Source organism: Typopeltis vanoorti, chromosome 9, assembly GCF_054136105.1.
Source record: "Typopeltis vanoorti isolate ZY-2024b chromosome 9, IOZ_Tvanoo_1.0, whole genome shotgun sequence".
In the NCBI taxonomy this organism is placed as follows: domain Eukaryota; kingdom Metazoa; phylum Arthropoda; class Arachnida; order Uropygi; family Thelyphonidae; genus Typopeltis; species Typopeltis vanoorti.
In genome coordinates, this window is record NC_143557.1 from 53,120,211 (window position 1) to 53,147,912 (window position 27,702).

The 27,702-nt window shown below is 36.0% G+C and overlaps 1 protein-coding gene across 1 annotated transcript in view; it reads left to right on the plus strand.

Moving 5' to 3' along the window:
- LOC150103049 (basic phospholipase A2 homolog LmutTX-like) overlaps positions 1 to 22,407 on the plus strand; it is a 60,495-nt gene extending 38,088 nt beyond the window's left edge. The window contains exons 3-4 of the mRNA XM_090398394.1: positions 16,968 to 17,092; positions 22,129 to 22,407. Coding sequence (XP_090254520.1) covers positions 16,968 to 17,092; positions 22,129 to 22,316 — 313 coding nt within the window. The 3' untranslated portion in view covers positions 22,317 to 22,407. The remainder of the gene's footprint in view (positions 1 to 16,967; positions 17,093 to 22,128) is intronic.
- Positions 22,408 to 27,702: the final 5,295 nt, after the last annotated feature.

Here is a 27,702-nt window from a genome sequence, read left to right on the forward strand (position 1 = left end):
ACATACATATACTTGCTTGAGCTGGTATGTGGTAAGTCGTACACGTAGATGTTAAAAAGTAAAGGAGATAACACAGAGCTCTGAAGGAGACCGTTGTGAAGGAATTTGGGCCTGCTTCACAACGGTCTCCTTCAGGGCTCTGTGTCTTTATGGACCAGGATCTTTCTGTTGGAGAGAATGGATTCAAAAAGCTGGAAAGTTTTTTTTTTTTTGCACCTTATAATATTTCCTAGCTTTAGGAGGAGGCCCCTGATCGAGACTATGTCATAAGCTGATGTTAGGTCAATGAAAGTGGATCCAGATTTAAGTTTCTTCTGGAAGCCTGCTTCAATCTATTTTGCCAGGGCCATGACCTGGTCACAGCAAATTCTTCCTGGCCTGAAGCCAGCTTATTCAATTGGGTCTTTCGATGAGTGGTGAAATTCTTTTAAGGAGAATTCTTTCAAAGAGCTTAAAGGTGGAGCAAAGTAAGGAGATAGGTCGTAGATTTTTCACATAATTTGGATCTTTCCTTGGTTTGGGCATGGCAATTATTTTGGCTTCCCGCCACAGATTTGGTAGTTTAGCAGTCATTATAATTTCTGAGAAAAGGCCTGCCAGCCATGTTTGGCCTTGTTGACCAAGATGTTTTAGAAACTCAGGAGGATACCATCCATTCCTGCTGCCTTGCCATTCTTGTGAGTTTTAAGGCTACCTGTACCTCTTCCCGAGATACTGGGTGTACAAGTTCAGGAAATGTCTGATGGAAGACTGCACAGCAATTTTCCTGATAGAGCTGAAATGTATTTTGGAGGTCTTCAATAAATGATTAGCAATTTGATCAGGAGTTCTCTCTATTGTTTTGTGTGTTGTTGGTTCTGTCCACCTAATTTTCTCAGAAGTGACCAGCTTTTCTGGATAGATGTGGTGAAATCGAGTTCATGGATGGTTGAGATTAATCTTGCCTTTCTGTTTTTATCCAGTGTTATGAGTTCCTTAGCAACAGTTGGGTCTTCAGTCTCTTAATATTTGGCTAAAAGTTTCTCTGTTTCTCTATTCCACATGGGATGTATTGTTTTCTATAGCCTCTAGGAATAGAGACTTTGGCAGCAGTTTTGATTAGTTTGACAAATCTTGAATAGCAATTAGGGGTCGGTGGAACTGTTCTAATGGTTTGCTCGATTTGTTTCTGAAATGCATTCCAGTTTGACCTGCGAAGGTTCCATCTAGCTATTGGTGTTCTGCTGATGACTAGGATTGATGTGCTTGTCTCTATTAGTGTAGGACAATGCTGACTATTAGGGAATCCGTTGAGGTTGGTTCTAGTTGTTGGCAGAGGGTGGTCTTCTGAGTCTTTAGTGACTATGCACAGATCTGGGATGTAGGTTCTGTTCCATCTGGCTGAGTGGAGAGTGCCCTCCTGCTTGGCATCGTAAACCAAATATAGGTTATATGTATCCATCCAGTTAACTAGATTATTGCCGTCCCGGTTGTTAGAGGAATAGTCTCACATGGTGTGATGAGAGCTGAAGTCACCAACATAGATAGCAGGGGGTGAGGTGGTGGCCGGTCCATTTGATCAGGCCAGGATTGCGATGGTGGTTTGTAGACATTGTAGATGGTGGTATTTGGAACTTTAATACCTATGGAGTATTCTGTATCAAGTAGACATTGAGTTATGTCGTTGAGGTGAGGCCGGATGTAGGTTGCCAGGCCATGCTTGGGATTGCAGTTATAAGACACGAGAATTAGACCTCGGATCTTTAGTCTATTGTGGACTGTGTCAGGCACATGGGTTTTCTGCAGAGCCAAGACGTCAACTGCTTTGTCTTTGGCTATTTTGCCAAAGATTTCGGCTTTGGATTTAGATAGTCCTATGTTTAGGGAACATATCTTGAGCGAGTGTTGTTTAGGGGACTGTAACTTATTTTTCGAAGCTTGCCCTCCACCCAAACAAGCAATGCGATTCTTGTTATCCCAGGCGACGATCGAGCCGGCAGGAAGCTTTTTAAGTTTTGTATTTATCATAGTTGTTGTAAGTGGTCCAGGAGGCTTGACACCTTTGGACGCCTTGTTTGAGACATTAGCTTCATGTTACCTGTGATTCATCTCTGGGCAATTATTTTATATGAATGATGTTAGGCCTGATTAACATAAATATTTGCGTTTCGTATACTTTGACGGTGCATATACTGTATACCCACGCATATGGCACAGTTTAGAAACAAGCAACATTTTTATTTATGAATATATTCCCAATGCCAAAACACTGTCGTACTACCAGATAGATGCATATCTGTCTCGGTTTTTGAAAAAGCTAAATATGTAAAACAGCAATGTTCGTAAGAATAAGCAAAGTTATTCTTTGGGCCGATCGCAAAGGAATTAAAATAATTCGATAAAATAGCAATCTTGGCTTAAGCTTCAATGCATTCAAATAAGGCATTACAAAATATATACACCATAAACCAAAAAAATGTGCTCGACCTTAGCTAAACTCAATGGGTGAATACTCTCAAAGTTTACCAAAATATAGTAAATGACTTGTTACCACATTATATATATGTTTATAACCAAGTATATTTCATTAAGATTTGCGGATAGATGAGGAGAGAAACATGGGATTTCAAAGGAAGAAAATTTCTAACCGCATGGTTAATGATTCGTTAACCATGCGGTTAGTCATTATCTTCTTCCCGTTAAAGTAGCGGGAAGAAGATAATGACTGACTTTTAGATTTAGCGTTTTTTTTTTTACATGCTTTACAGCGACATTAAATTCAAAATTTCCGAAATGATGAACTAAATAACTGTTTTCAAGCAAAAATTAAACCTTACACATATTAATGTATCAACATAAGAAATTACAATTACCAGTTACAACTGACGTGTTCAGAGATTTAAAATTTTGAAGGCAGGCTGTTATTTTTTAATGTTTTACGCATATTGTACATTCAAATAAAAACAATTGAAGGCAATTTAAAAATTGTTTAAATTGAATATTAGTAAAATTGGGGAACAATAAATCATTACCCTGCAAAAAGAGATTTAAGTCAAATAATGTGTACAGGAATATTTAGAGGGTTTACTTTATAACGGACATTTAATTTGGTGGAATCAAAACATGTCTCCATTTTTTCAGTATTTGATGTGTGGTAATAATTATTACCGAAACCATGAGATTTGTCTTTTAGCAATTAACCTGATGATAAAAATGTAAATAATGACGTGATAATCATGGGAAAGTGAATGGCATATTGCTTTTATTTCCCCTCAAGAACGAATTGAGATGCACAAATGACAATAGTACATAGCATGAACGGTGCTCAAAAAACGTGTGCGGGACAGATGGAATTCCTAAAGTTATCTTGTTCCAAATGGAAATCATTGAATATTCTTATCTCTCCCTATTTGCACCTATCCACGAAAGGTTGCAATTTGGGGGGGGGGGGGGGTATTTTATTTTTCTAACTTCACTTTGCAAACCTTTGCAAACAGTGCTACATACTCTGGTCCCGCCTGTTGTACCATAAGTCCCTCAAACAATATCCTGTACTATCCAACTCCACACCTGGGGATTGGAGAAGTCATTCTCTGGTAAGTTCTCTATGCCGCCAGTGTGCCTTACAAGGACCCAAAGAGTATTTTGTAATTAGCCCGAGAGAGGCCAAAGCTTAGTAAGCTATTTTTAACTCTGCTGACGTGGAGTTCTTCCTGAAGTAGCCATACCAAGTTTCGGTTTTCAGCACAGTATTTGAATTTCAGTTCTTCCACGACAATGTTCCTATACCCTTTCCCTGAAATTTCCTCGCTCAGTGTCCTCGTATCTCTTTAAAACTGTGCCTTCACTGGTCGCTTGATTTTCAACTTGATATTGGTAATCACTAAGCCATGATCCGATTCCACGTCTGCTACTTAAAGTGTTCGATACTGCTAAACTGATGTGACCCATCTCTTGCTTCTGAGGGTCATGTCTAGCATGTTCTTAGTTCTTCCATCCGGTAATCGCCGTGTCCACTTCCTGCAGTCTTTTTGTTGGAATTCTGTGTTGCAATTAACATGTCATTGTGTAAGGCAAATTAAACATTATTTCTCCTCTTTCGCAATATTCATATTTACCCATTATTCTTTCCTATCTTTCATTGTCCTTTCCAATCTTAGCATTCCCATCTCATCCAATAATTAGTATATCTTTCTCTGGTACTGATTTCGAAGTTATTTCCAAGTTGCTTGCTATAGAATAACTATATTTCTTCTTCAGTACTTTCTGAAGTGAATGAACAGACCTGAACCGCTGTGATGTTAAGTGGTCTTGTTGCAAATCTTACCATTAGTATTTTCATTTAGTAGTCTGTATCCTAATAATGCTTCTCTTCCTCTTCTACTGGGAAGAAATTCAACTCCTACCTCATGTTTTATACTAATGCCAGAAAAGATTTTTCCACTTCTCATCTCTCCTCCGACTCTGTCCAGCGCGTCTTCGCTAATCCAAGGATGTCACATCAGTATCACTCCATCTTCTTGAAAGTTAGTCTAGCAAAGTAAGCCCAGCTTTCCAGAAGCCCATAAAGTACGGATATTCCATGTGGCCTGCCTCTTGTCGGTTTTAATTTTATTGCACTTTTTCGGTAGCTAACTTGTCAACCAACCCCGATCGCTCAGTTGGGTAAGCGAAACTTTGTTTATTCGGGCGGTGTTCGAACTGGCATATTGTACTTTTCCTTTCCACTTCCATATTGCACTAGAGTTTAATCGTGTTCAGTTAGCGAAACGACATCCATCTGACCGACCTTAACATGGGGAAGAGACGTTGTTTGCAGTCGCCCACTATGGAGCAGACGCTTCTGTTGTCCACGGGAGGTATTTCATTTTCCTCCTACCACTTATATCTGAGAGGCATTCTCCTATCCGCCACTCCAGGACGTGCCCTCCAGGGGAGCATGAAACCCCTAAAATAATAAAGAAACCATTGAGATTAAACATGGAATTTTCGAGTATTCAGCTCCCCTCCCCCATTAAGCGGGATGGTAGCCTCATACCAGGTGATGAAATTTATCTGCTGCCTGCAAGCATCCATACCCACTGTACCATTCGAATCCTCAGCCTGTTGGCTGAGTCCTCCTGGCTGGCCGAATGGATAGCATAAAAGATACTGTAAAAAAACAACTATTACCGAGCCTGTGTAGCTCAGTGGATGTCGAAGAGACACAATGGAGAGGAATCACACTCCTCAATACGGACCAAAAAATTTTAACTAAAATTATTTCTGAAAGAGTGCAGACACACATACACAAGATCATATCCAAATCCCAAACCTCCGGAATAAAAGGCCGAAAAATAGAGGATACTATCCTACAAATTCGATGTATATACGAGCACTACCAGGCAACACAACAGCCATGCCTACTGATTGGTCTCGACATTGAAAAGGCCTTTGACTCAGTAAATCATTAGTACTTAAATGAAGTCATCATTTTTTCCCGCAGGGTTTGGGAAAAAATTTCAAAATCTGATCTCAAATATCTACACCACAGCAGAGTCACGCCTGACCATAAACAAAAAACTGTCTGCACCGGTCAAACTTAATTGCTCAGTCAGACAGGGAGACAGCCTCTCCATGATTCTCTTTGGCCTCGCCTTAGAACCGGTTTTACAAGAAATATCAAAACATAGTGGGCACTCACATAGGAGGTGAAGGAAAAACAAAAGTGCTCGCTTACGCCGACGATGTGACACTAACCGTAACAATGCCCGAGTCCTTCACACTCGCTTACAACATACTTAAAAATTTTTAAACAGCGTCAGTACTTAAAGTAAACTTGCAAAAATGCCATGCGATGTTCGTCGGCAGGTGGGCAAACAGGCCACACATGCCGAACGGCATAAAAATAAACGACCATTTACCACTTCTGAGGATCATCATAGGGGAACAAATCAACACAACACACAATGGGAGCTTGCACATACAAAAATAACCAATAAGATTACACAGATGAGACATAGACAAGTATCCTACGAAGTAAAGCTAAAATTTGCAATCAATACTTACTCTCAAAGATATGGTACCTCATAAACAACATCAACTACAATGGTAAAGAGTATACAGAATACACAGAGAGTGCGCAAAATTCATCTGGGGATCCCGATACGAGCCCATCAGAAGATCCACAATATTCCACGACATTGAGGCTGGAGGACACGGTTTAATAAACGTCCACCTAAAAACTCTAAGTGTGAGAGCGAAAATCATGGAGAGAGCTTACACAGAGGAAAAAGCGTGGAACGCATATATACTATACGCAGAAGATAATGCCCGACAAAGTAATATGTTCCCTTCCGCATTCGAGTGGTAAAACACCAAAAATGTTCCACGAGATCGCGGAAGGTTACAACTTTATTAATAAATACATAGGAATAAACGAATTTTTGAAGATGAGACCTAAAGCTGCACACATCAAACTCACGCGCACAGTTATACCCCCACCACAACACCGGGAGATTGAAAGAGGCATATTAAGACTATCAAACGCACTTAAAAAAGCTTTCAGTCTGCCCATAAACCCCAAATTAAAAACCTTCTACTACAAAGTACACCACGCTTGTTTGCCCACAAAAATATGGTGCACAGCGAAAGGGATCCAGCTTCAAACCCCGCAACATGTCAGTTTCCCCCCCAACCAGAAACACTTTATCACTTAATGATGTATTGCCCACACACCTCCCGAATATGGAACACCGTTCAAACACTCATAAAACACAAATAATCCATAACAGAACACACATTATTCTGGTTAAACGAAGGTACCATTAACACAACTAAGGCAATCATCACCATAACAACCATGTACTCGATATGGCCATACAGATGCGACAAAATTTACGGAAGGGAAACAGGACCAGACATACTCAGAAAAATAAACAACATATTAGAAGAGACAATCACAGATACCATAAACAGAAACAAAATAACCAAACACCAATGGCGGCAAATAGGTCTCATCTCAGAATTCGAAGAACAACTGCAGATCTTAGAAATAAAAGCCCCACCATAAATACAAAACTTAAAACAAAACCATACAAAACTTCCTATAGAACGCGAAGAAATAAAATAAATATACGTAAGCAAAAGAAACACATATAATATACTTTCTCATTAAGCTGTATAATCACCTGTATATTAATTGCTTTATACTATAATTGGTTGTAGCTTTGTGTATAATAATGGTCAATTATGGAGGTTGTAGTTTAGTTTTATGTTTCAAAAATGTCAATGACAATATATATAATGGAAGAGCATTATATATATATACAATGACAATATATATAATGCTTGACCACATTTTAATGATGTATATGTAAAGTAATTATATGCATTTGTTTAAATATGATATATGTAAATAGCACTTAAAGTTCTACGATAAGTTCATAATGTATGAACCAAACCTTTATATTTTAAAAACAAACATTACACAGGTTTATTAGAGAAGAAATTATTTAAGAAGTGTTTCCTAAGACGACAAAAAAAAAATATAGCACAAACCCAAGAAGGAAGACATAAAATACTACCAGAAAACAGTTAAATGTAACTACATATAGAAACAAATAGGATTTATGAAATAGTAATCTAAATGTTAATATGAGTGCTTAAGATAAAATGACAACAATAATTCAGACAGAATGATAGAATGTATGACATACTAAATTTAAAAAAAAAAAATCAAAAGCTCAGATGAAGCATAAGGACTATAGGAAACAGAAAGCACTGAGCAGATTATCATGCAAAAAAAAAAAAAAAAAGACTGCATAAACACAGATAATATACACAATGTGAAACCATAAAGAAATGTCAAAGAAAAATGCCAATTAGAATGAGAATACTATTGTACAGCATGTACAGGGTGTTCGGGATAAATTTGACAGTTTCGTAAGGAAAAAGAAAATCTTCTTTGTATCTATTAAATTTAATGAATTGACAAAAAAGCATTACAGGCAGAGTTAATTACAATACTATCAACAAGATTTACTCAAAATAACCACCATTAGCATCGATCACAGCTTCAATTCTGCTTCGGAACCTCGAAAAAGCTGATGCTACAGTCTCCCTGGGAAGGGCCGCAAAAACTGTTTTAATTTTATCCATGAACTGGGCTTTTGTATTACTGGAAGTGCGATTGGTGTCTTTTTCAACTGCGCCCCATACAAAATAATCCATGGGGTTAAGGTCTGGGGAGTTTGGAGGCCAAACATTTGGACTGGTGAAGTCGTAGAAATTTTCAGACAACCATTTTTGACTTTTCCCAGAGGTGTGGCAAGGGGCCGAATCCTGCTGCCATACATACGGCCTACCATTGGCTACCCTTGTTATCCAGGGCTTGACTACAGTTAGCAACTCCAAGAACAAAGCCCGAATTCCAATGCCAGGGTTCTTCAACACCTGTTCCTGCAGATTTGCGAGGAATTCTGCTGTACGAACGCAATCAGATCGTCTGCTAGGGATCTTTCTTCTTGCTACATCCTCGTAGTCACCATTGCAAGTCTCTAGTTCATGCCTGATTGATTTTACTGTATTCAGGGAGCATTGGGCAGCAGTCGTAATATCCTTATTTTGATGGCGGGCACGAATCATCATGATACAAGTTATTCTCTTCCATGATTCAGGTGGGTTCCAGCTATCCATCCTTTCTGACATCTTGTATATGAATGAAGAAGGGTCCAAACTTTTAAATGAAGAGAAGTGTGTGTTAATACATGTAACTTACGGAAAAATATAATTAATTATAAATATGTCAAATTTATCCCGAACACCCTGTATATAATTGTAAATAGATGTAAAATAGGATGTATGAAATAGTAATTTAAATATTAATATAAGTGCTTGCTTAAGATAGAATGATATCAAAGTATGACACATTGAAAAAAAATGCTCAGATGAAGTATAAGGACTTAAGGAAACACTAAGCACTGAGCAGATTATCGTGTAAAAAAACGATTGTATGAACACAGATAATATGCACAATGTTAAACCATAAAGAAATGTCAACGAAATATGCCAATTAGAATGAGCATACTATGTACAGCATGTATATAATTGTAAATAGAAAAAATAGGATGTATGAAATAGTAATTTAAATGTTAATATAAGTGATTAAGATAGAATGATATCAATGCATGACACATTGAAGGGGGAAAATGTTCAGATGAAGTATAAGGACTTTAGGAAACGCAAGGCACTGAGCAGATTATCATGTAAAAAAAAGATTGTATGAACACAGATAATAGACACAATGTGAAAAAGAAACTATAAAGAAATGTCAAAGAAAAAATGCCAATTAAAATGAGCATACTATGTGCAAAATGTATATAATTGTAAATAGATGTGTGTATATATATATATATATATATATATATATATATATGTAGAAAGTATTTTTACCTTGGGTATAAATATATGTTAAAGATACCAAGCAAATTTAAACCTGGTTTTACTCCATTTCCCAAGTAAGCAAACAGACTAAAAGTCAAGTTTGCGCCTGCAATTGATGCAAGTCTAACTGATCCCACAGGTAGTGCAGGAACAGGGCAACTCGTGGCAAAGGTGGAACAAGCTCCGATCACTAATCTTAATATTTACCTTTAATGCCAAAACACATCTCCAAGAAGGGGATGTATGATGTTTTGTATTAAAGGCAAGGGGCCACTACCCAGACCGGTTTCGACCTTTATTGAGGTCTCGTCAGTGGGAGCTAGGCTTAGAAATACCAAGATTTAGTAATACAGAGCTTGTAAGTATTTCGCCAAAACAAGTTACCATAAGGTGTTTTAACCTTATTAAATAAAAATCTCTGGAGGAGATATAAATGTAGAAAGTATTTTTACCTTGGGTATAAATATATGTTAAAGATACCAAGCAAATTTAAACCTGGTTTTACTCCATTTCACATATATATATATATATATATACATATATACATATATATATACATATACATATATACATATATACATATACATATATACATATATACATATACATATATACATATATACATATATACATATACATATATACATATATACATATACATATATATATATACATATATATATATACATATATATATATATATATATATATATACATATATATATATATATATATATATATATACATATATATATATATATATACATATATACATATATATATATATACATATATATATATATATATATATATATACATATATATATATATATATACATATATACATATATACATATATATATATATATATACATATATACATATATATATATATATATACATATATACATATATATATATATATATACATATATACATATATATATATATATATACATATATACATATATATATACATATATACATATATATATACATATATACATATATATATATATATATACATATATACATATATATATACATATATACATATATATATACATATATACATATATATATATATATATATATATATATATATATATATATATATATATATTCCTATTCATATTGTACATAGATGGTTTGTTGTTAATAAAATATATGTAGCTCAGTGGATGTAACAGAGTGCCTCTAGCTTTCATAGAGTGCAGACGTGTTTTCTAGTGCTCCCTATTATTAGTAATCCGCGCGACCCTTGCCCCGACCACCAAGCTGCAGGCAGCAGAGGAAGACTGAAGATCAACCGTAGCTTCGCAGGGTAATGCGAAGGTTAGAAGAAACTGTAAGTACCTCTTGGTTTCAATCATTTCGTGATATGAATAGCATAATGAATAGAAATAACAATTTTGAACCTAAAGCAGATAGTGAACAAGAAAATCGGTCTGAAGGTTTTAACTCGCAGGACCTATTAAAATCGCTAAACTTACCGCCCGAAATAGACTGGTCTAAAACTGTTATTCTAAAATGTGACGCAAAATGCGATCCTTACACCGAGGAGGACATAATTAAAAGCCTTACGGAAAACAAAGTTAAAGGAAGTGATGTGTGGCATTTAGGTCATCTAAAATACAATTATGTTTTTCTATTGTCGTTCAAACAACTGACCGTTAAAGAACGATTTGCCAGCATGGGGAATATCCAAGTGAGGAATGGCACCTGTGAAATTATTAATATAAATGCATGTAGAAAATTAGAAATTTTAATACACTGGATGCCACCCCACATACCAAATCACTTGGTTGCTCTCCACTGTGAAAGATTCGGAAAAATAGAATTTCTGGAAAATATATCAACAATTAAGAATGATGACTGGTCTCATGTCCTAAGCAACAAAAAAAAAATTAGTCACAGAACTCAACGAAGGTGCAAAAATTGACGACATCCCATATACTATAAGAGTGAAAAAGGTTATGGGAATAGTCGTGGTCCCAGGAAGACCGCCATCCTGCTTCCGCTGTAAAAAAATCGGACATCTACGCAGACACCGCATGAGCCGAAATGTGAAAAGTGCAACCGCATAGGTCATACAGCAGATCAATGCAAGGGTAGCACGTACGCTTCCATATTGAGGCAAAACGAAGAGTCCCCAGACATAGAAGGCGGAGAAGAGGATGTGCAAGACACAGATGGGCATAACAAAGGTAAAGAAGAAAATAGGGAGAATAACAAAGGAAGCAACAACTCATCAACTGACAGGGAAGAAAAAAAACTTCACGTTACAAAAAGACAACAAAACCACTGTTCCAGAAATGTCTATATCAGACGATAAGAGGGGGGAAGGCAGAGAAAGTGAAATTCCAGAAAGTCGCCCTGAGCCATTACCGAGGGAAGAGATTAGTGGAAAGAACTGTACAGGTGACAAGCAGGAAACTTTAAATGAGTCACAAATAACCTGTAATCCGAAATCCCAAGGGCAAACAAGTAGCAAGTCGCCAGCAACACAAAACGTAGCTCCCAAAACACAGCGAAGAACAAAAATTAAGGTCACGCCAAATACCACCAGAGCCAGAAGCAAAACATAAAACTACCCGAATAATTGTAACAGAACAAATCGGAACCAAAATGAAGTTAATGAGCATAAATTGTAACGGGATAAATACCAAAGAATGCCAAAACCTGCTGATCAATGAAATTCACAAAAATTGCCAGACGTCGTAATGCTGCAGGAAACAAGAATTCACGCGCCAGAGCCAATAATACGACTAGAAAAAAGACTAGCCCATCACTACATCCTAATCAATGAACCTGCCAGCAGTAGTTCTAGCGGTGGAGTAGCTATCCTTATCAAAAAGGCACCACACATGCAACTGCTGTCCCACGAAGTCTATGTCAGGCACAGAGCCCTAGAAGTTGACATACATCTCGACAATCAAATAATAACCTTAATGAATGTGTACGGTCCAACAAAACGTGAAGAAAAAACAACATTTTGGCAGATAATCAAAGAAAATCTGCAACAGAAGAACATAGCAGTAATTGCAGGTGACATGAACTTCGTGGAACAACCCTTCATTGATCAGGAGAAAGGGTCACAAGCGCCACAGAAAGGACACATCAAGACCTTTGTAGATTGCGGGCTAACAGATGCCTTCAGATTCTTGCATCCAAGAAAAAAGGAGTTCACACATTTCGCTCCTGGAAACGCCTCAAGAATCGACAGGGTTTACGTGTCCCAATACAGAGGCTTCACTGCGAGCAGTGTTGAACATATCCCTGTAACTTTCAGCGATCACTACATGGTAATAGCAGAATTTCAACCCCCTCACAAGGAAAAAAGAACAAAATTCGTCAACAGAAATTTCCCACTGTATAAATTTAATCAGAACTTAACGAAAGATGAAAAATTCAACAAAGAAGTACAAAATATAATATCAGACGTAGAAAATAGTCAATCCAATAATAGCCTGGGAAACTTTCAAAAGAAAAATTAAAAACGCAGCCATAAAAATTAGCACTAAAAGAAAACACCAGCAAAACCAAGAAAGAGAGACAGATCTAAAGAAACTATCCAGCCTGTACTACATGGATCGGACCAAACCAGAAGTTAAACAAGAAATAAATCTAATTAGAGAAACAATTAAGGCGCAACAACTTCAGGAAATAGAAGGAGCGTGGCTCCGCTCCCAGTTAAGAACCATAGAAAATGATGAGGGTAAAATATCCACAGCTTGGATTTTCGAAAAAAGAAATTATGAAAGAAAGAGAATAGAATGTTTACACTACGATGGGAAAATCATTCAAGAAGATGCGGAACTACTGCATGCTATTCACGAATACTTCGCAACACTGTTTTCGGAAAAACAAAGCAAGGAACGGGACAGAAACAAATTCCTCCCCTTCATACCTAAGATAACCCAGAAAGAGACAGAAGAAATTGACATCCCGATAACAGCAGCAGGATTCAGGCAAACAGTAAGGCATTTACCAGACAAGAAATCCTCAGGAGAAGACGGTCTTACAAACGAATTTTACAAGCACTACTTCCAAAAATTCGAGCATTTATTTATGAGAATGACGCAAGAAATATACCAAACACAAATAAAACCAGACAGATTCAGCACAGAGTACATCACACTTATCCCGAAAACTTTAGACACAGAAAAATTAAAAGACAAAGCAATGGAGGGGGATAACACTTTTAAACACCGATTACAAGATCATCTCAAAAATCCTATCCAATAGAATACAGAAGTATCTACAGAAATTAATATCTCCCGCACAGACTTGTGCAATTAAAGGCAGAAATATAGCAGACACAATTACTCATTTAAGATCAGTATACGAGTACTACAGTCTGACTGACAAACCCTGTGTCCTACTAGGCTTGGATATAGAAAAGGCGTTTGACACCATAAGCTACGTATATATATATTCAAAGTTGTAGAGGAAATGGGATTTGGCCCAAAATTTAGGAACTGGCTGCAAACTTTCTACGAGAATGCAGAAAGTCAAGTAATCGTGAACAGGAAGCTATCCGCATCTTTTAAAATGAAATGCTCAGTGAGACAAGGAGACCCCTCTCTATGGCCCTCTTCGTCCTTGCACTAGAACCAGTCGTCAGAGCGATCAACTCCAACAAAGAAATCAAGGGAACAAACATTCACGGGGAGAGCCAAGCAAAAATATTGGCATATGCTGACGACATCACATTAACCCTAGAGACGGAAACATCCATTGAAGAGTCAATGAAATTACTAGACGCCTTTTTCAAAAGCTTCTGCCCTGAAAGTAAACCTGAATAAATCTCATTGCATGCTAATAGGAAAATGGGAAAAGAACCCTGAGATTCCTCAAGGCATAAGAACTCAGGAATACTTACCGGTTCTGGGAGTTAAAATAGGCGCCCCAGAAACATATGAAAAACAGTGGAAAGAACTCCAAGCAGCTGTTGCGTGGAAAATAAATACTATGCGCCCAAGACAACTATCTGTAAGAGGAAAAGCGCGAATATGCAATGTATATTTATCCTCTCGCATCTGGTACAAAGTGAACAACATCCCATACCATGGGCAATGGGCAGACAAGATCCACAGGCTGTGCGCCACATACATCTGGGGCTCTCGGTACGAACCGATGAGGAGAACAACGCTCTTTCACGAATTAGAAGCAGGAGGTCTAGGTCTAATTAATATCCACTTAAAAACAGTTATCAACAGAGCGAAGACTGCAGAAACAGCAAACACCAAGTCATACCACGGATATGCAATAGCATTCCTACAGAAATGCCTTCCACACAGAATAATCAGCACAATGCCAGAGATTCATGGAAGAGTTCCCAGAATGTTTACAGAGATGGCGGAGGGATACGTATTTGTAACAGAGCGCATTAACACTGAAACCTTAATAAGTCAAAAAAACAAAAGCAACATACTACAAACTAAGCAGAACAACCATTCCCATACCACAACATTGAGAATTAAGAAGAGGACAAATCACACTCAGTCCGGTATTAAACAATATCTTCAAGCTTCCAATACATCCAAAGTATAAAACCTTCTTCTTTAAAGTACACCATGCCTGCCTACCAACCAAGATGTGGATAGTGGCTAAAGGTATACGAAGGGAATGCAACATGTCAGTTTTGCCAGGAACCGGAAACACTATACCACCTAATGTTATATTGCAAGGAAGCAGAAGTAACTTGGAAAGCCGTTAAAAGATGGCTTCCAGAAATCAAAGTAATCAATGAAGAAATGTTATTCTGGCTAAAAGGAAAACATATAAACAGGGTGCAAACAATTGTTCTAATCCTAACGATGTACGCAATTTGGGCTCACAGGTGCGACCAAGCGTATGGAAGGGAAGAATGGAAGGGAAGTCCTGGAACAATATCGAAATTACATCACTACATCCAGGAGGAGATCACCAATTCGATCCAGTCCAGAAGAATGAACACACTTAACCTCCAACCTTACATCAGATGAACCCTCCAACCAACAACAGAACGACACCTTTATCACTCCTAGTGGAAATGGGGCAAATCGGAAGGATACTAACTCTCCACCTCCACCAGAGGAAACAGCACCTGAGTCACTTGGAACAGATCTCCTACCGCAGGAAAAAAAAGTGCTCTCCTACTTCATTGCATGCGAATGTTATTTCGCTGTACAGATGTATATATGATTTATCTTGTAGAATATATAGATTGTTAAATATATAATAAGTGTGATATATAATTATATATATGTATGTAAATAGAATTAACTGTATATTTAAAAAAAAAAAAGCTGAATTATACCTTAATTGATGTAATAGAGAAAATAATGTGTATGTAACTAACAGATGAGATTCCCTGTTTATAAGTAAAGGAAGTTAAGGCATTTTAAGAGAACAGTAATGTAACAGCTACATTATAACATGATGATATAATATAAAATGAAACTTCGATTGAAATAATGGTATAACAAATGTATATATTGTATATAGAATTCATTATGATGTAAATAATTGCAAAAGTTTATAATAAAGTAGCTCAGTGGATGTGGCGCTTGAGCGCACGAAGGAAGACTTGCTTTCAAATCTAGTCGGCGACTAGAGGAAATTTTTTTAAGCCTTTTTTCGACCGGTTCCCAGCTAGTCGGTCTCTGGCACAAACAAGTGAGTTTTTTCTCTCGGAATCTCGGGTTTTTCGTCCCGTAAACTCAAGAAAATCGATCGTAGAACCCACACTATTTCAGACATTAGACATTAAATATATTGTGTTAGGAACCACGAGATGGCGGCACTTGTTGAACCGCCTCTTCACTGCGTGCCGCTTAATTAGTGACAGACTTGGGCCAGCTATCTCTGATTGGCTACCAGTGGAGACTGAATTGCCCACTCAGTCTCCAAAAGTTAGGTAGGGCTAAAACGGCCTCGCCTACTCTTTTATTCCTATTACGGGAATAAAAGATGTTAGCTATTTTTTTTATTCGTTCATGAAATATTCTTGAGTAGTTTCTATAATATACTCCCCCTACATCAAACCTGCTTTCAAAAACGTTTCGTACCTGCACGTTTTAGTAAATGGGAGTTGAATTATGACGAACACTGTTTCATTCAAGTTCCATGCTTATCTAATATATGCTTCAATGACATTTTATGGCTAGATTAGATAAGCATGGAACTTGAATGAAACTGTGTTCGTCATAATTCAACTCCCATTTACTAAAACGTGCAAGTAACGAAAAAGTTTTGAAATTTTATTTAATGCCTTATGTAATATGATTTTCATCTATTCATCCTAGAATGTCGATACTTGAATATTTCTTAATCATAAGACAGAAATGCATTTAGAATTATTTTATATATTTCCATTTCCTAAAAACTCGATGAATTTCAAATACTGCACACTTGTATCATGAATACTTCATTTTTTAATTATATTCCTCCTTTTTTCCACTCTCTAGTAGTGAGCTCTGAAACGTTCATTTAGTGATTTTACTATCCAAATAAAGTTGCCTCACATAATTGCTGTTACTGTTTCAACTGTCTACAGTAATGCTTCCACGTTTTTATAGATGCTGCAAGATACACGACCGCTGCTACGATGATGCGACACGAAAATGTGCTGAGATAGGTGAAAAAAAAAGCACTTACTTTTCAAAATATAAATGGACCATGTACGATAAAACCATCGTTTGCAGTAAGTATCCTTCTTTGATATCTTATTCAAAACCCTAGGGTAGTTAGATGTAGTTTAGGAGAGGAGAAGAATTTAAACTGCTATAGTTTTAACCCTGAAACAGCTTAAAAATTAAATTGCAAAAAAGTCATGCTTTTCTTGGCTCCTATAGTTAAGGGGACCAAATAATCAAATTACATAAAGTTTCAAGACAAACAATGAACATTACTGCTAAGTACATGATATTCTAATTAAGATAAAATGATCAAAAAAGTATGAAATGTTTATGCCTCAACGCTCATTTTTATTCATTCTCATCTCTAATTATAAAATGGGGCCAAACCGAAATTAATATTTTCATATATTTATTCGCTATTTAATTCCTATTCCAACAAATGATATTTCAAACCCAGCTGTTTGTCGCTCATCACAAACACATCCGAATTTTTGTTCTTGCAAACTGAACTGGAAATGTTCTTTTTTATTTTGCTTGTTAGGACGAAAAGTTCCTAAAAGTAAAAAGTCAGGAATTTGTATTGAATGACAAACCGTCTAGTGACTGTAGTGATTAATTAAAAAAAAGTAAAGTAGGGCCTTATTTGTTAACATTTTGGCAAAGCATGGCCTCAGTTATGGTGTTAAATTTGTGTCAGATGTAAATTAATGCAAATTTTATTTTTCAAACAACGTTTTAGTAATGAGAGTTGTTCTTAAGGATGAAGAGTTCAAGAAAACATTTTGCATAATATTATTCATTAAGGTACAAATAAAGGCAACATTAAATGTCGCTGGGCAGGACATCTGATGAGAATGTATGACAACAGATAGACAAAGAGAACCGAATGGACACCAAGAACTGGTTATCAAAAACTAGATAGATTAGTGGTAAAATGGAACGATAAGATAAATAGATGTTATGTACATTTACGGTGAAGAGATGCACAAAATCGGTTAAAATGGAAGCGCATTTGTCCAGCAGTGGCCTGAAGAAAGCTTTACATGATGATATGTAGGTGACCACACAGGAATCAGGGAGTAGAGAATGTTTTAGGGGTATTTAACTGAATTACCAGTAAATTGGAAACATTTCTGATCAATATCGATAAGAATAAATGTAGAAAACGAGTACTCGTAGAAGCATTTATTATGAACGATGGAGATCGAATTGCAATCAAGATATATTCATATAGGCATGCAAAAATTTCCAAGAGAGCATCGGTAATGATTTCAATAAGGGTCAGAAGAATGCATCTCTTCAAGCAAAACACCTAAATATCATTTGCACTATAAAGAACCAATAGGCTATTTTTTCGGTGGCATAAATTAAGTTAAGGGGATAATAAAATCCCTCATTATTTTACAGCCGAATACGAAACTCGGAGACCGAAATCTATCAAAATCTAAGAGCAGGGCCGACTGAAGCGAGCATGCAGAGCATGCAGGTGCCGCCTCCGGTGCACGGTTCATAAGTTAATTTTTAAGAAACAAAATTTTTATCATAAAAACAAAACATTTTTAGAATGATCAATATTAAAATAAGGCCGGATACACCGAATAAAAATTTAAAAATATTGTATATTGCCGCCTTTTTGATCAGCTGGCTGTTTACAATTTTGCAGCGAGAGCGGGGTAAATGCTTGCCTGCAGATTTGTTGTGTCTACTGCAGTCTATCTAAAGTGAATACAAAAATCTATACAAAACATTTGTTGCTAGTTAACTAGTCATATCGTATGCATCTCAGTAGGCTACTGACAGTACAGCAGTGCGGACTATTATTTCGTCTCTGTGTCGTGTTGTGTAATAATTTCTTGTGGGCATAAAATAGAAATGGAATTAAAAAATTAAAAACAAAGTTATCCGGTGCACAAAATCGTTAGCGTCATGCTGAGAAAGAAGCAGATATTAAGAAACAAACTGAGGCTCTTAATAAATTTGTTAAAATATTCTGATGTAGATTGTAACCAACTCGATACATCAGAAATCACAGTTGAAGAACCGTGCACATCATCCAGTTTGCATGAAAGTACTATTGCAACTATTGAACAAGATAAAAAAAAAAGGATGATTTAAGTGAAAAACAGGAGAAGATTTAGTTGTAGTTGACCACGAAACTAATACATTGTTAGTTTCGTGGTCAACAAATTAGAAGATCCACGTGAATAGGGAAATATTGATGAAAAATTACGAGTTGTTTTAATTGAAATGGGGCCTGTTCAAAAGAAAAATATAATATATATCCCAGAGATACATATGATTGTAAATTTAGCGACGCGTTTTATAATAGAAAAATGGAAAACGGGGAGCTCGTGCCAAGAACATGGCTCATTTATTCCGAAACTTTAAATTCTGTTTTATTTCTTTTGTTGCAAACTTTTCGCACCTACTGAAATAAGTAGTCTTGCAGAAGGTTATAACGATTGGAGAAATGTAAGTACAACTTTACATAGACATGAGACTAGTTTAACTCACATGAAAAATTTCTTAAAATGAAAGGAACTTGATAAAAATTTAAAAAACAAAACTACTGTTGATTACCAGACTCAACGCATGTATGAAATGGAAAAGAAACATTGGACGAGTGTTTTAGAACGCTTGATTGAAATTATAAAATTCCTTGGTAGCCAAAATTTAGCTTTTCGCGGATCATCTGATAATTTATATGGAAGGAATAACGGCAATTTTTTAAAATTAGTCGAACTGTTTGCGAAGTTTGATCCCGTTACGGAAAATCATGTTGAAAGGGCCCTACAACGAAACAATAGAGGTACACTATTTGAGTAAAGACAGTCAAAATGAAATATTGGAAACTTTAAGTGACGCAATCAGGGATACAATTTTATTATCAATTCGAAAATCTAAATATTATTCCATAATTTTAGACTGCACAACTTATGCAAGTAAAACCGAGAAAATGACCATTATTATTTGCTTTGATTCCTGTGACAGTAACTTTTGTAACTTTTGGTTTCCCCATGGATTCTATTCATGTTTAAAAAAAAAAAAAACGTTTAATTTTCTTGACCAAAAAGCTCTGGAAATACTTTTATTGGGATTATATTGATCAAGTGCATATAATAACAACTAAGTTATACCAACTAAGTCTGTTGGCATCTTTGTTTAATATAATCGGAATCGGTTGATTATAGTTTGTAACAGTTTTTTACTTTTTAGTGCCGTACATCAGTTATGTACCCTGAAGATGCCAACAGACTTAGTTGGTATAACTTAATTGTTATTATATGCACTTGATCAATATAATCCCAATAAAAGTATTTCCAGAGCTTTTTGGTCAAGAAAATTAAACGTTTTTTTAACATGAATAGAATTTAGTAACTTATAAAATGCAAACATTTTTTAAACTTTAGTTCAAATAAATTTTAACTTTAATTAAAATTCATTTTCATTTTGTTAGCGATTCGGGTTGGTGAGAAGGCTATAATCCCTGTATCATTATGTTCAACGATTAAAGTGAAGTGGCTTTATCAAAATTTGCTTTAACTTTTGAGAATTTTTTGCATATTCGGGTATTTAACGATTATCCTGCCTAGTCAACACCCCCGGTTCCTTACATTTAGCGAACCAACGTGTGGCTGTTCTGTCAAAATTTATTTAAGAAATTTCAAATAATTTAAATTTTTATTATCGTAAAAGAACCACACACGCCCGGATCGTTACATGGGCGCTTAGAGAGAAATTGCATGCGGGCGGCAATGACCCTAGCGCCGGTTCTGTCTAAGAGTTTCATGCCGAAAAACGATGATTTCGATCTCCGAGTTTTTGTATCCGGCTGTAAATTAATGAGGGATTTATTATCCCCTTAACTTAATCATTTGCACACTATTTAATTAGAGGATAAGATGGTTAAATGGAGGTACCATATTTTCTCGAAACATTGGCTTCAGTGCTCTAGTTCAATGGTGCTTTCAGTTAAATAACACCCACACATACACAAAGTGCTTTTCCTCGTCCTTTCCTGTAAGTCTAGTGAATGGTTACATCTAGTCTGGTTATCCCTGTTCATCTGTCAGAGGCGCAGCCTATATGGAAGAAGTATACCACCTCTTCCTCCATCTAAAACGAGAAAATTCACTTGAAAAAGGTGTGGGAAATTCTAATCAGGGATGAGATTTGAATCCAGGTCAATTTTTTCAACTAAAAGGCATGTAAAAAAAAATAGTAATGAAAGGCGCCATTCTGATTTCATATTACAGCAGGATTATGTGGTGTATATATCATCTCTTGGGAGAAGGTAATGATTGTGTTTCTTCTATCGAGCTAAATAAAACACTCAGATGAAAAGGAAGCATGGTAATGTTAAAAGTATAACATAAAAAAAGGTTATAAATCTATTAGCAGAGCGGGTGGAGTAAAGGTAAATAATCTCGAGCCCTGCTCTAGAGAGCAAAAATGGAAATTTTCAAGCCACTTAGGTCTCCAATAAGAGAGACGATGGTTTCACACAGGACGATGAAATTCATCAACCATTTAAAGAAGTTCGCAAGTATCTATACCACACAGCAGTATTTGAAGTCAAACCTACAGAACGGAAACCGTGTACTCACTCTGCCAACCAGGCAGAAAATGCTGATTTTTTTTTTTTTAAATTATTACGAAAATACCATACTCAGATCTAATGCAAGTCGCGTGAAATGGAGAAAGAAAGAAAGTTCCAAAGTTTAAAAAAAGGTTTTTGAACACCTTAATCTATGTGGAAAAAACTTTACTGTGCTGCGAAATTCTTCAGTAGTAAGAAAGGGGAGTGACATGTCCAGAGGTGAGTTCATTTTTTAACGTCAGTTACCACTCACGAAAGTTTTATAAACTTTCGGTTCTTTACTAAAAATTGTACTTTTCAAGCCACTTCATGACTCCAATAAGCAGGCTAAAAAATTTACCACAACGACATTCATAAGAACCCAAGTTACGTAAAGATAACCTACAGATAACCAACTCATAACCTTAAACTGTTTCAATTTCAAATATTATTATTAAAAATGTTTAGGTAGAGTGACTTTTATTAGTAATAATGGCAATATATTTTTATCTGGCTTTTTAGGTGATAATAACAACCCGTGTGAAGCTGTCATTTGCGAGTGCGATCGCCAACTAGCCTACTGTATGAGAGATCATCTGGAGGATTTCAATAAGAATAACAAACATAAAGATTTATTTTATCATGTACGAAATCATAATTCTAAAGAAGATGAGATCCTAGAATTTGCACTCTTAGGACCTAATGACTAGAAATATGCTTGCGTATTGAAAAAAAAAAAAAAAAATCACTAAATGTAATAAATGGTTACTGAAAAATAAATATTCTTTATTTTTGCTGGCAAAAAAATTATATTACATGACAAACAGAAATATAAAATTTCCCTTTACGACTGATCCACGAATTACTCGAGTTATTTTTCTGATTTTTCCGAACTTAAATCGCAACAATATAGTATACACGTTTGGGGTGTGATATACATTTACTCCAAAAACAATAGACCTCCTTAAATATGCTTAATACTCTCCGGGGGGAGGAAATCATCAGTTAAATATGCTTAAAACTTCACTCTCTTCCAACCCCCCCCCCAGTCTCGTACTTTTGGTGCCTTATTCTTCTTCGATAGGTATTTTCATGGGCGATGTTTTCTACGAAATTGACTACCACCATTCCTCCACTTTCCCTTAAGTCTGTAAACACACGCTAGTCAACATGCCTACTGCCCATTTTTAAGCTTACCGAACCAATTTCCCATATTCCTCACTCATTCCATCTATTTCTTGTTTGGAGTAGTCTTTCCACGCACTGTATTCTTCCAAGGACTGTACTTCCAGTTGTTTAAAAATATTGACAGGTCTACTTTCTTCTTAATCACATACACAGCACTGGTGCACTATACCTTTTGTCAGCCTCCCATGTGGATTGAGCTGATAAGTGAAGCTATCCTTCAGAGCAGACACACTATGTTTTTCTTTCTATTAATAAAAGAAAGAAAATCGTCCTCCAGGGACTCCCAGAATTTTAATCCTGAAACTCAACAAAATAAACAGCACAACAAATACGAGCGCAAATAATTACTAGTCTAGATTAGAAACATCGCATCTTACCTAATTCCCTCAACCTCGGCGATGACGACGGATAGAAACTGGCTATCTACCAATGTTGGCTTGTTGACTCACTCAACAGTGATTTTTCTCAGTATAAACTGAACCTAATCGAATATTTAGAGTTAGAGTTATATATTATAACCCAACTTTTGTTTGGTTATAGTATATGCGATTAATTCGAAACTTCTGTCTGGATGACGGATTTTATTTAAATTTGGAATCATTATAAAAACTAGTACAGCTGTCCCAATTTTTGTTTTAATCAGATCATTCACAAAAGGTACAAAATCGACATTTTGTATTCCAATAACTCAGCTTTCAGTGGATTGGTATTAAGACTTGTAATAAAAGTTGTTTAATCGTTTCACAATTAGAACATTTACTTTAAAAAATTGACAAAGGTTAAATTATGCCAAAGACAGATCGTAATTTAATAGAAACAGGTATAAACCTATCAAAGACTCCATTTTCAGATTGTTATAAAAGTATCGCCACTCAGAGTTATTTGAATAACATAACTTTAACACAGACATCACAACTGTTCTCGGGAAAACAATGGAGGGTTCAGCTTTGATCAACATAACACGTACTGAATTCTATATGAATAATTATGAGGGGTGTTAACCCTAACGTTCAAACGACAAAATCTCTTAACTTGTAGAGATGATCCCTTGTTTCCCTCTTCACCTTTCACATTATGAAACTTTTTGTTTACTTTGCACGATCCTCTTGTTAAATTATATAGATATCTTTCCTTCTCCTGTTATCCCCAAGTTTTGTCCACATTTTCTACTATAGCTTACCTCCTAGTCAATATCCTGTAATCCGGATATTACCTTCATTACCAGCCTCTCACATCCCTATCTACATAGCAACAACAATAAATAAATAAATTAGGATTTCGATTAGATACCATATATGTTATTTAATTGAAACCCTAAACACATATACTTATTTATCCTTCCTTATTAGTGTTCTCATTACTGAAAAAAAATTCCTGCATCTTGACTATCTAATCCTTTTGATTTCTTGCATGGATTCAGAATCTCCCCTACTTGCATCAATTCTGCAGTGCGAGCTCGCCAATACAGTACCAGACATTTAATCTTTTTTGGTACAAAGCATAAACGTTTGTGTCATTGAACTGGCAGTCATCCACAATACTAATTTATTCAAGTCCCTTTAAGAATTGAAAAGTTTCGAAAGACCAAATGGCAGAACAGGCGACCATCACCGAACAACATCGTTGTTCTAATTTTAAAATGTTCCTGATATTGAGGCATAAATAACAGTACAAAGTGTGTTTTAAAACTGCATGGAATGAAAAAGGAGAGCATTTGACTCTGTAGGAAGTTTTTGGTGTTGAGACCACGTTGTAATATAAATAAGGAATTCATTAAAAATATGAGGCAGGGAATACAATGTATCAAGCACGTCTATTAAAAGGAACGAAGAATGCGCTACTTGAATTAAGTCTGATAACTTGAAGTTATCAAAAACATCTAATATGTGTAATTAATTATTAATAGGCTTTTGTTGTACAAAACCTTATGTACCACTACCTCCGTTTGAGACCAACTAACTCACCTTTAGTTGAAAGAGACCAAACTAAATTCCTGTCTTCGAAGGGTATCGGACGAAGCACGAAACTTATCGGGGTTTTTTTATTGCTTATTTTTAGTAAACTCCTTATTTATATTACATGTGGTCTCAATACCGAAAACTTTCTACAGAACTGTTTAACCACAGAAATCTACGTGTACAAGCATTTGACTCATATGTCAAACACCGTATTTGCTATATTATGCTAGCATCCATTTGAGGTACATTTTGCAAAATGCGCAAGCCCAATGCGATATTAAGATTTCATAATATTAAGGGCGGGCTGATTTTATCAGTCCATCCATCGAATGGATGGATTTATTGTATTCAGAATCCTTACAAAAATTGTTGTGACATCTCAGGTCTCGTTACTGGTTACTGATGCAGTAGCGCAAAGGGAGAAAAAAAAATCGAAAAACATATGTTAAATTACTTCAGATATGGATGGATGGATTTAAAGCATATTTGAAATTTATGGCACACATGAGAATCCACGGCCGTTTGATTCAGTTTAGGTTGCAATCGTATCCCTGTTAGAAACAAATTTGTAGTGATGAAATTTAATAATTAATTAGGATTTGTACTAAAATCTGTCCAGTCATTTTAATCAGATCATTTGGTACAAATAAGATACCTAGCAAGAAATGACTGCAGATAATCATGAACGTTTCGTTTTGCAATCACACCTTATATAGTAACGTCACTAATTATCACAAATGCAGGTAAAATTCGATTTTTGCATTAGAACAATGTCAAGCCAATTTTTATATCTGTAGATGCGTGTGTTTACGGGTCGGTTTGTCTGTTGTTGGGAACGAAAATCCCGAGTTTCCGGGTTGAAAAAAAAAATCTACCGCCGTTTGAGACCAGCTAACTCAGCTTTATTCGAAAGGGATAAGACCAAATTCCTGGTTTGGACGGGAATCGAACCCAGGCTTTTCCGACCAAAAGAGCTTTGTCTATACCGACTGAGCTACGGAGGCTCTTTAATATAATCCGGTTCTAGCGACCAAATATAGTACTGTTACAAGCCACTTCGGGTCTATAATAAACAAGATAGTATTCTCTTATTGGTCAAAATTCATTTTCTAATCTAATGACTTTCGCAAATTCATGTAACAGTGGGATTCGAAACCGGGGCATTTCGGTTGGAGACCAGATACACTATCCACTCAGCCAACTTATTGGAAATAATTAAAATAGAGTACATGCGCGATTTCATTTGTACATATGCATACGCTTCAATTAAGTGATTTTCAGTTTTAGGTGCAAAGCTCAATTATACACCTTTTTTTTTTTTTTTTTGGTTAAAGACTGTATAATGGAACGATTTCAGCAAAGTGGTTCGAAATAATTTCTCTCTTGCTAGGTGGGATTAATTACAAAACTTCATAGCAAAACAAAATCGTTTAATTTTGTTTTGCCCATAACAGTCCATTAATTTTACGGATGTCTCAATCGTTTCCTTTTCATTTCATGAAATTTCCTTACACTTTACAGTGCAAGAAAATTATATGAAATTCTTATACTTAAAATGCTTCTCTTATGCAGAGGGTATCCAAATATCACTTACAACCACTCATTGGCATAATTATAATGTAGATTTATTTTTGCGCAATAAATCAAAATTTAATTAACGATTTGGCTCATGGAGGATGCTTAGGATGATCTTTATGGCCCTAGCTGCTGCTTCATCTTTAACACGCTGTATTTATTGAGTCATGAACTAAACGATGACTAAATGTACTGGTCCCTGGTAAAACGCGACAGAGATCTCAGGTTTGATAAAAATATTGATCTCGGAATGTCTCCCATCCTCGTATGTACGAATTTTTTGTTCCCTTCTACACAGCAAAAAAGCTTTCGATGAGACCTTTGGAATTGAGAAAGAAAGTTTGTTGAGCCCATCTAAATCTCATCTCCCCCGCTCTCTGCATTTTGTAGTTTCGTGCCATGGTAGCTGTCTTCTGATGATATTTGTACCTAGGCTTTCCGAAAAACATGCACTGTCATCATTCGGAGATTGCTATATGGAGGCTCTAGGAGAGATGTAGGAATAAAAGAAGAGATTCTACGTGAAAACACGTACAACAGGAGTCGAGAAACATGAGTGTTGAACAGGAAAAATAGGATAATAAAAACGTCTAGGCCAGAGAACATGTAATACACCAGCTTCATGACCTTAGATACATCAGTTCGAATATGGTAGAGCCACGATGGCAGCTATGCGTGTAAATGATTTGCACAAGTGGAATTATTAGGCTGTTATGTAAATACACTATAATAAAGGTAATACCGTAAAAGTCTAAATGCGTATGACAATACATCAACAAGCAACAGATAATTCACACGTTTCTTCGCTAATCGCGTTCTGATATTAATGGACATTTTTATATTATTTCTGGTAAATTTAATGTAAACTTAACTGAGGAAAACATTTTGGAGTAATAAAGCATTATAAATTAGAATACGAAAACGTATGAGAAATTGGCGCCGATTTGGAATTTTGAAGAAAAAAAAACGAGGGGGGGGGGTGTCCACTAGGGAAACGGTTACAACACAATGTTCCCATTCGTAGTTACTAACAGACGCTGATCGAGGAATTTTTCATTGAGAGACAGAAAGTTGACATTCCAAGTTATAAGTCAAAACGGATTACGTAAAACACTGATATTTTCACGGAATTTTCGGACCGACGTATCGTGAACATCCTCGGCATGATGCAAATATACCAAAGATGCTCACGACATGTTGAACGGTAAGTGCATGAATAACGTATTATTTTACATAAGTCTTCTCAGCAGGATTTCTAAGCATGTTACTCAAATAAATGTGATACACAGACCAGTCATGATTACACAAACTGTAGCTGATACCATACGGCCCTTTCACAGGGTAAGTCCAATTGCGGGTAATAATAATTAGAGTA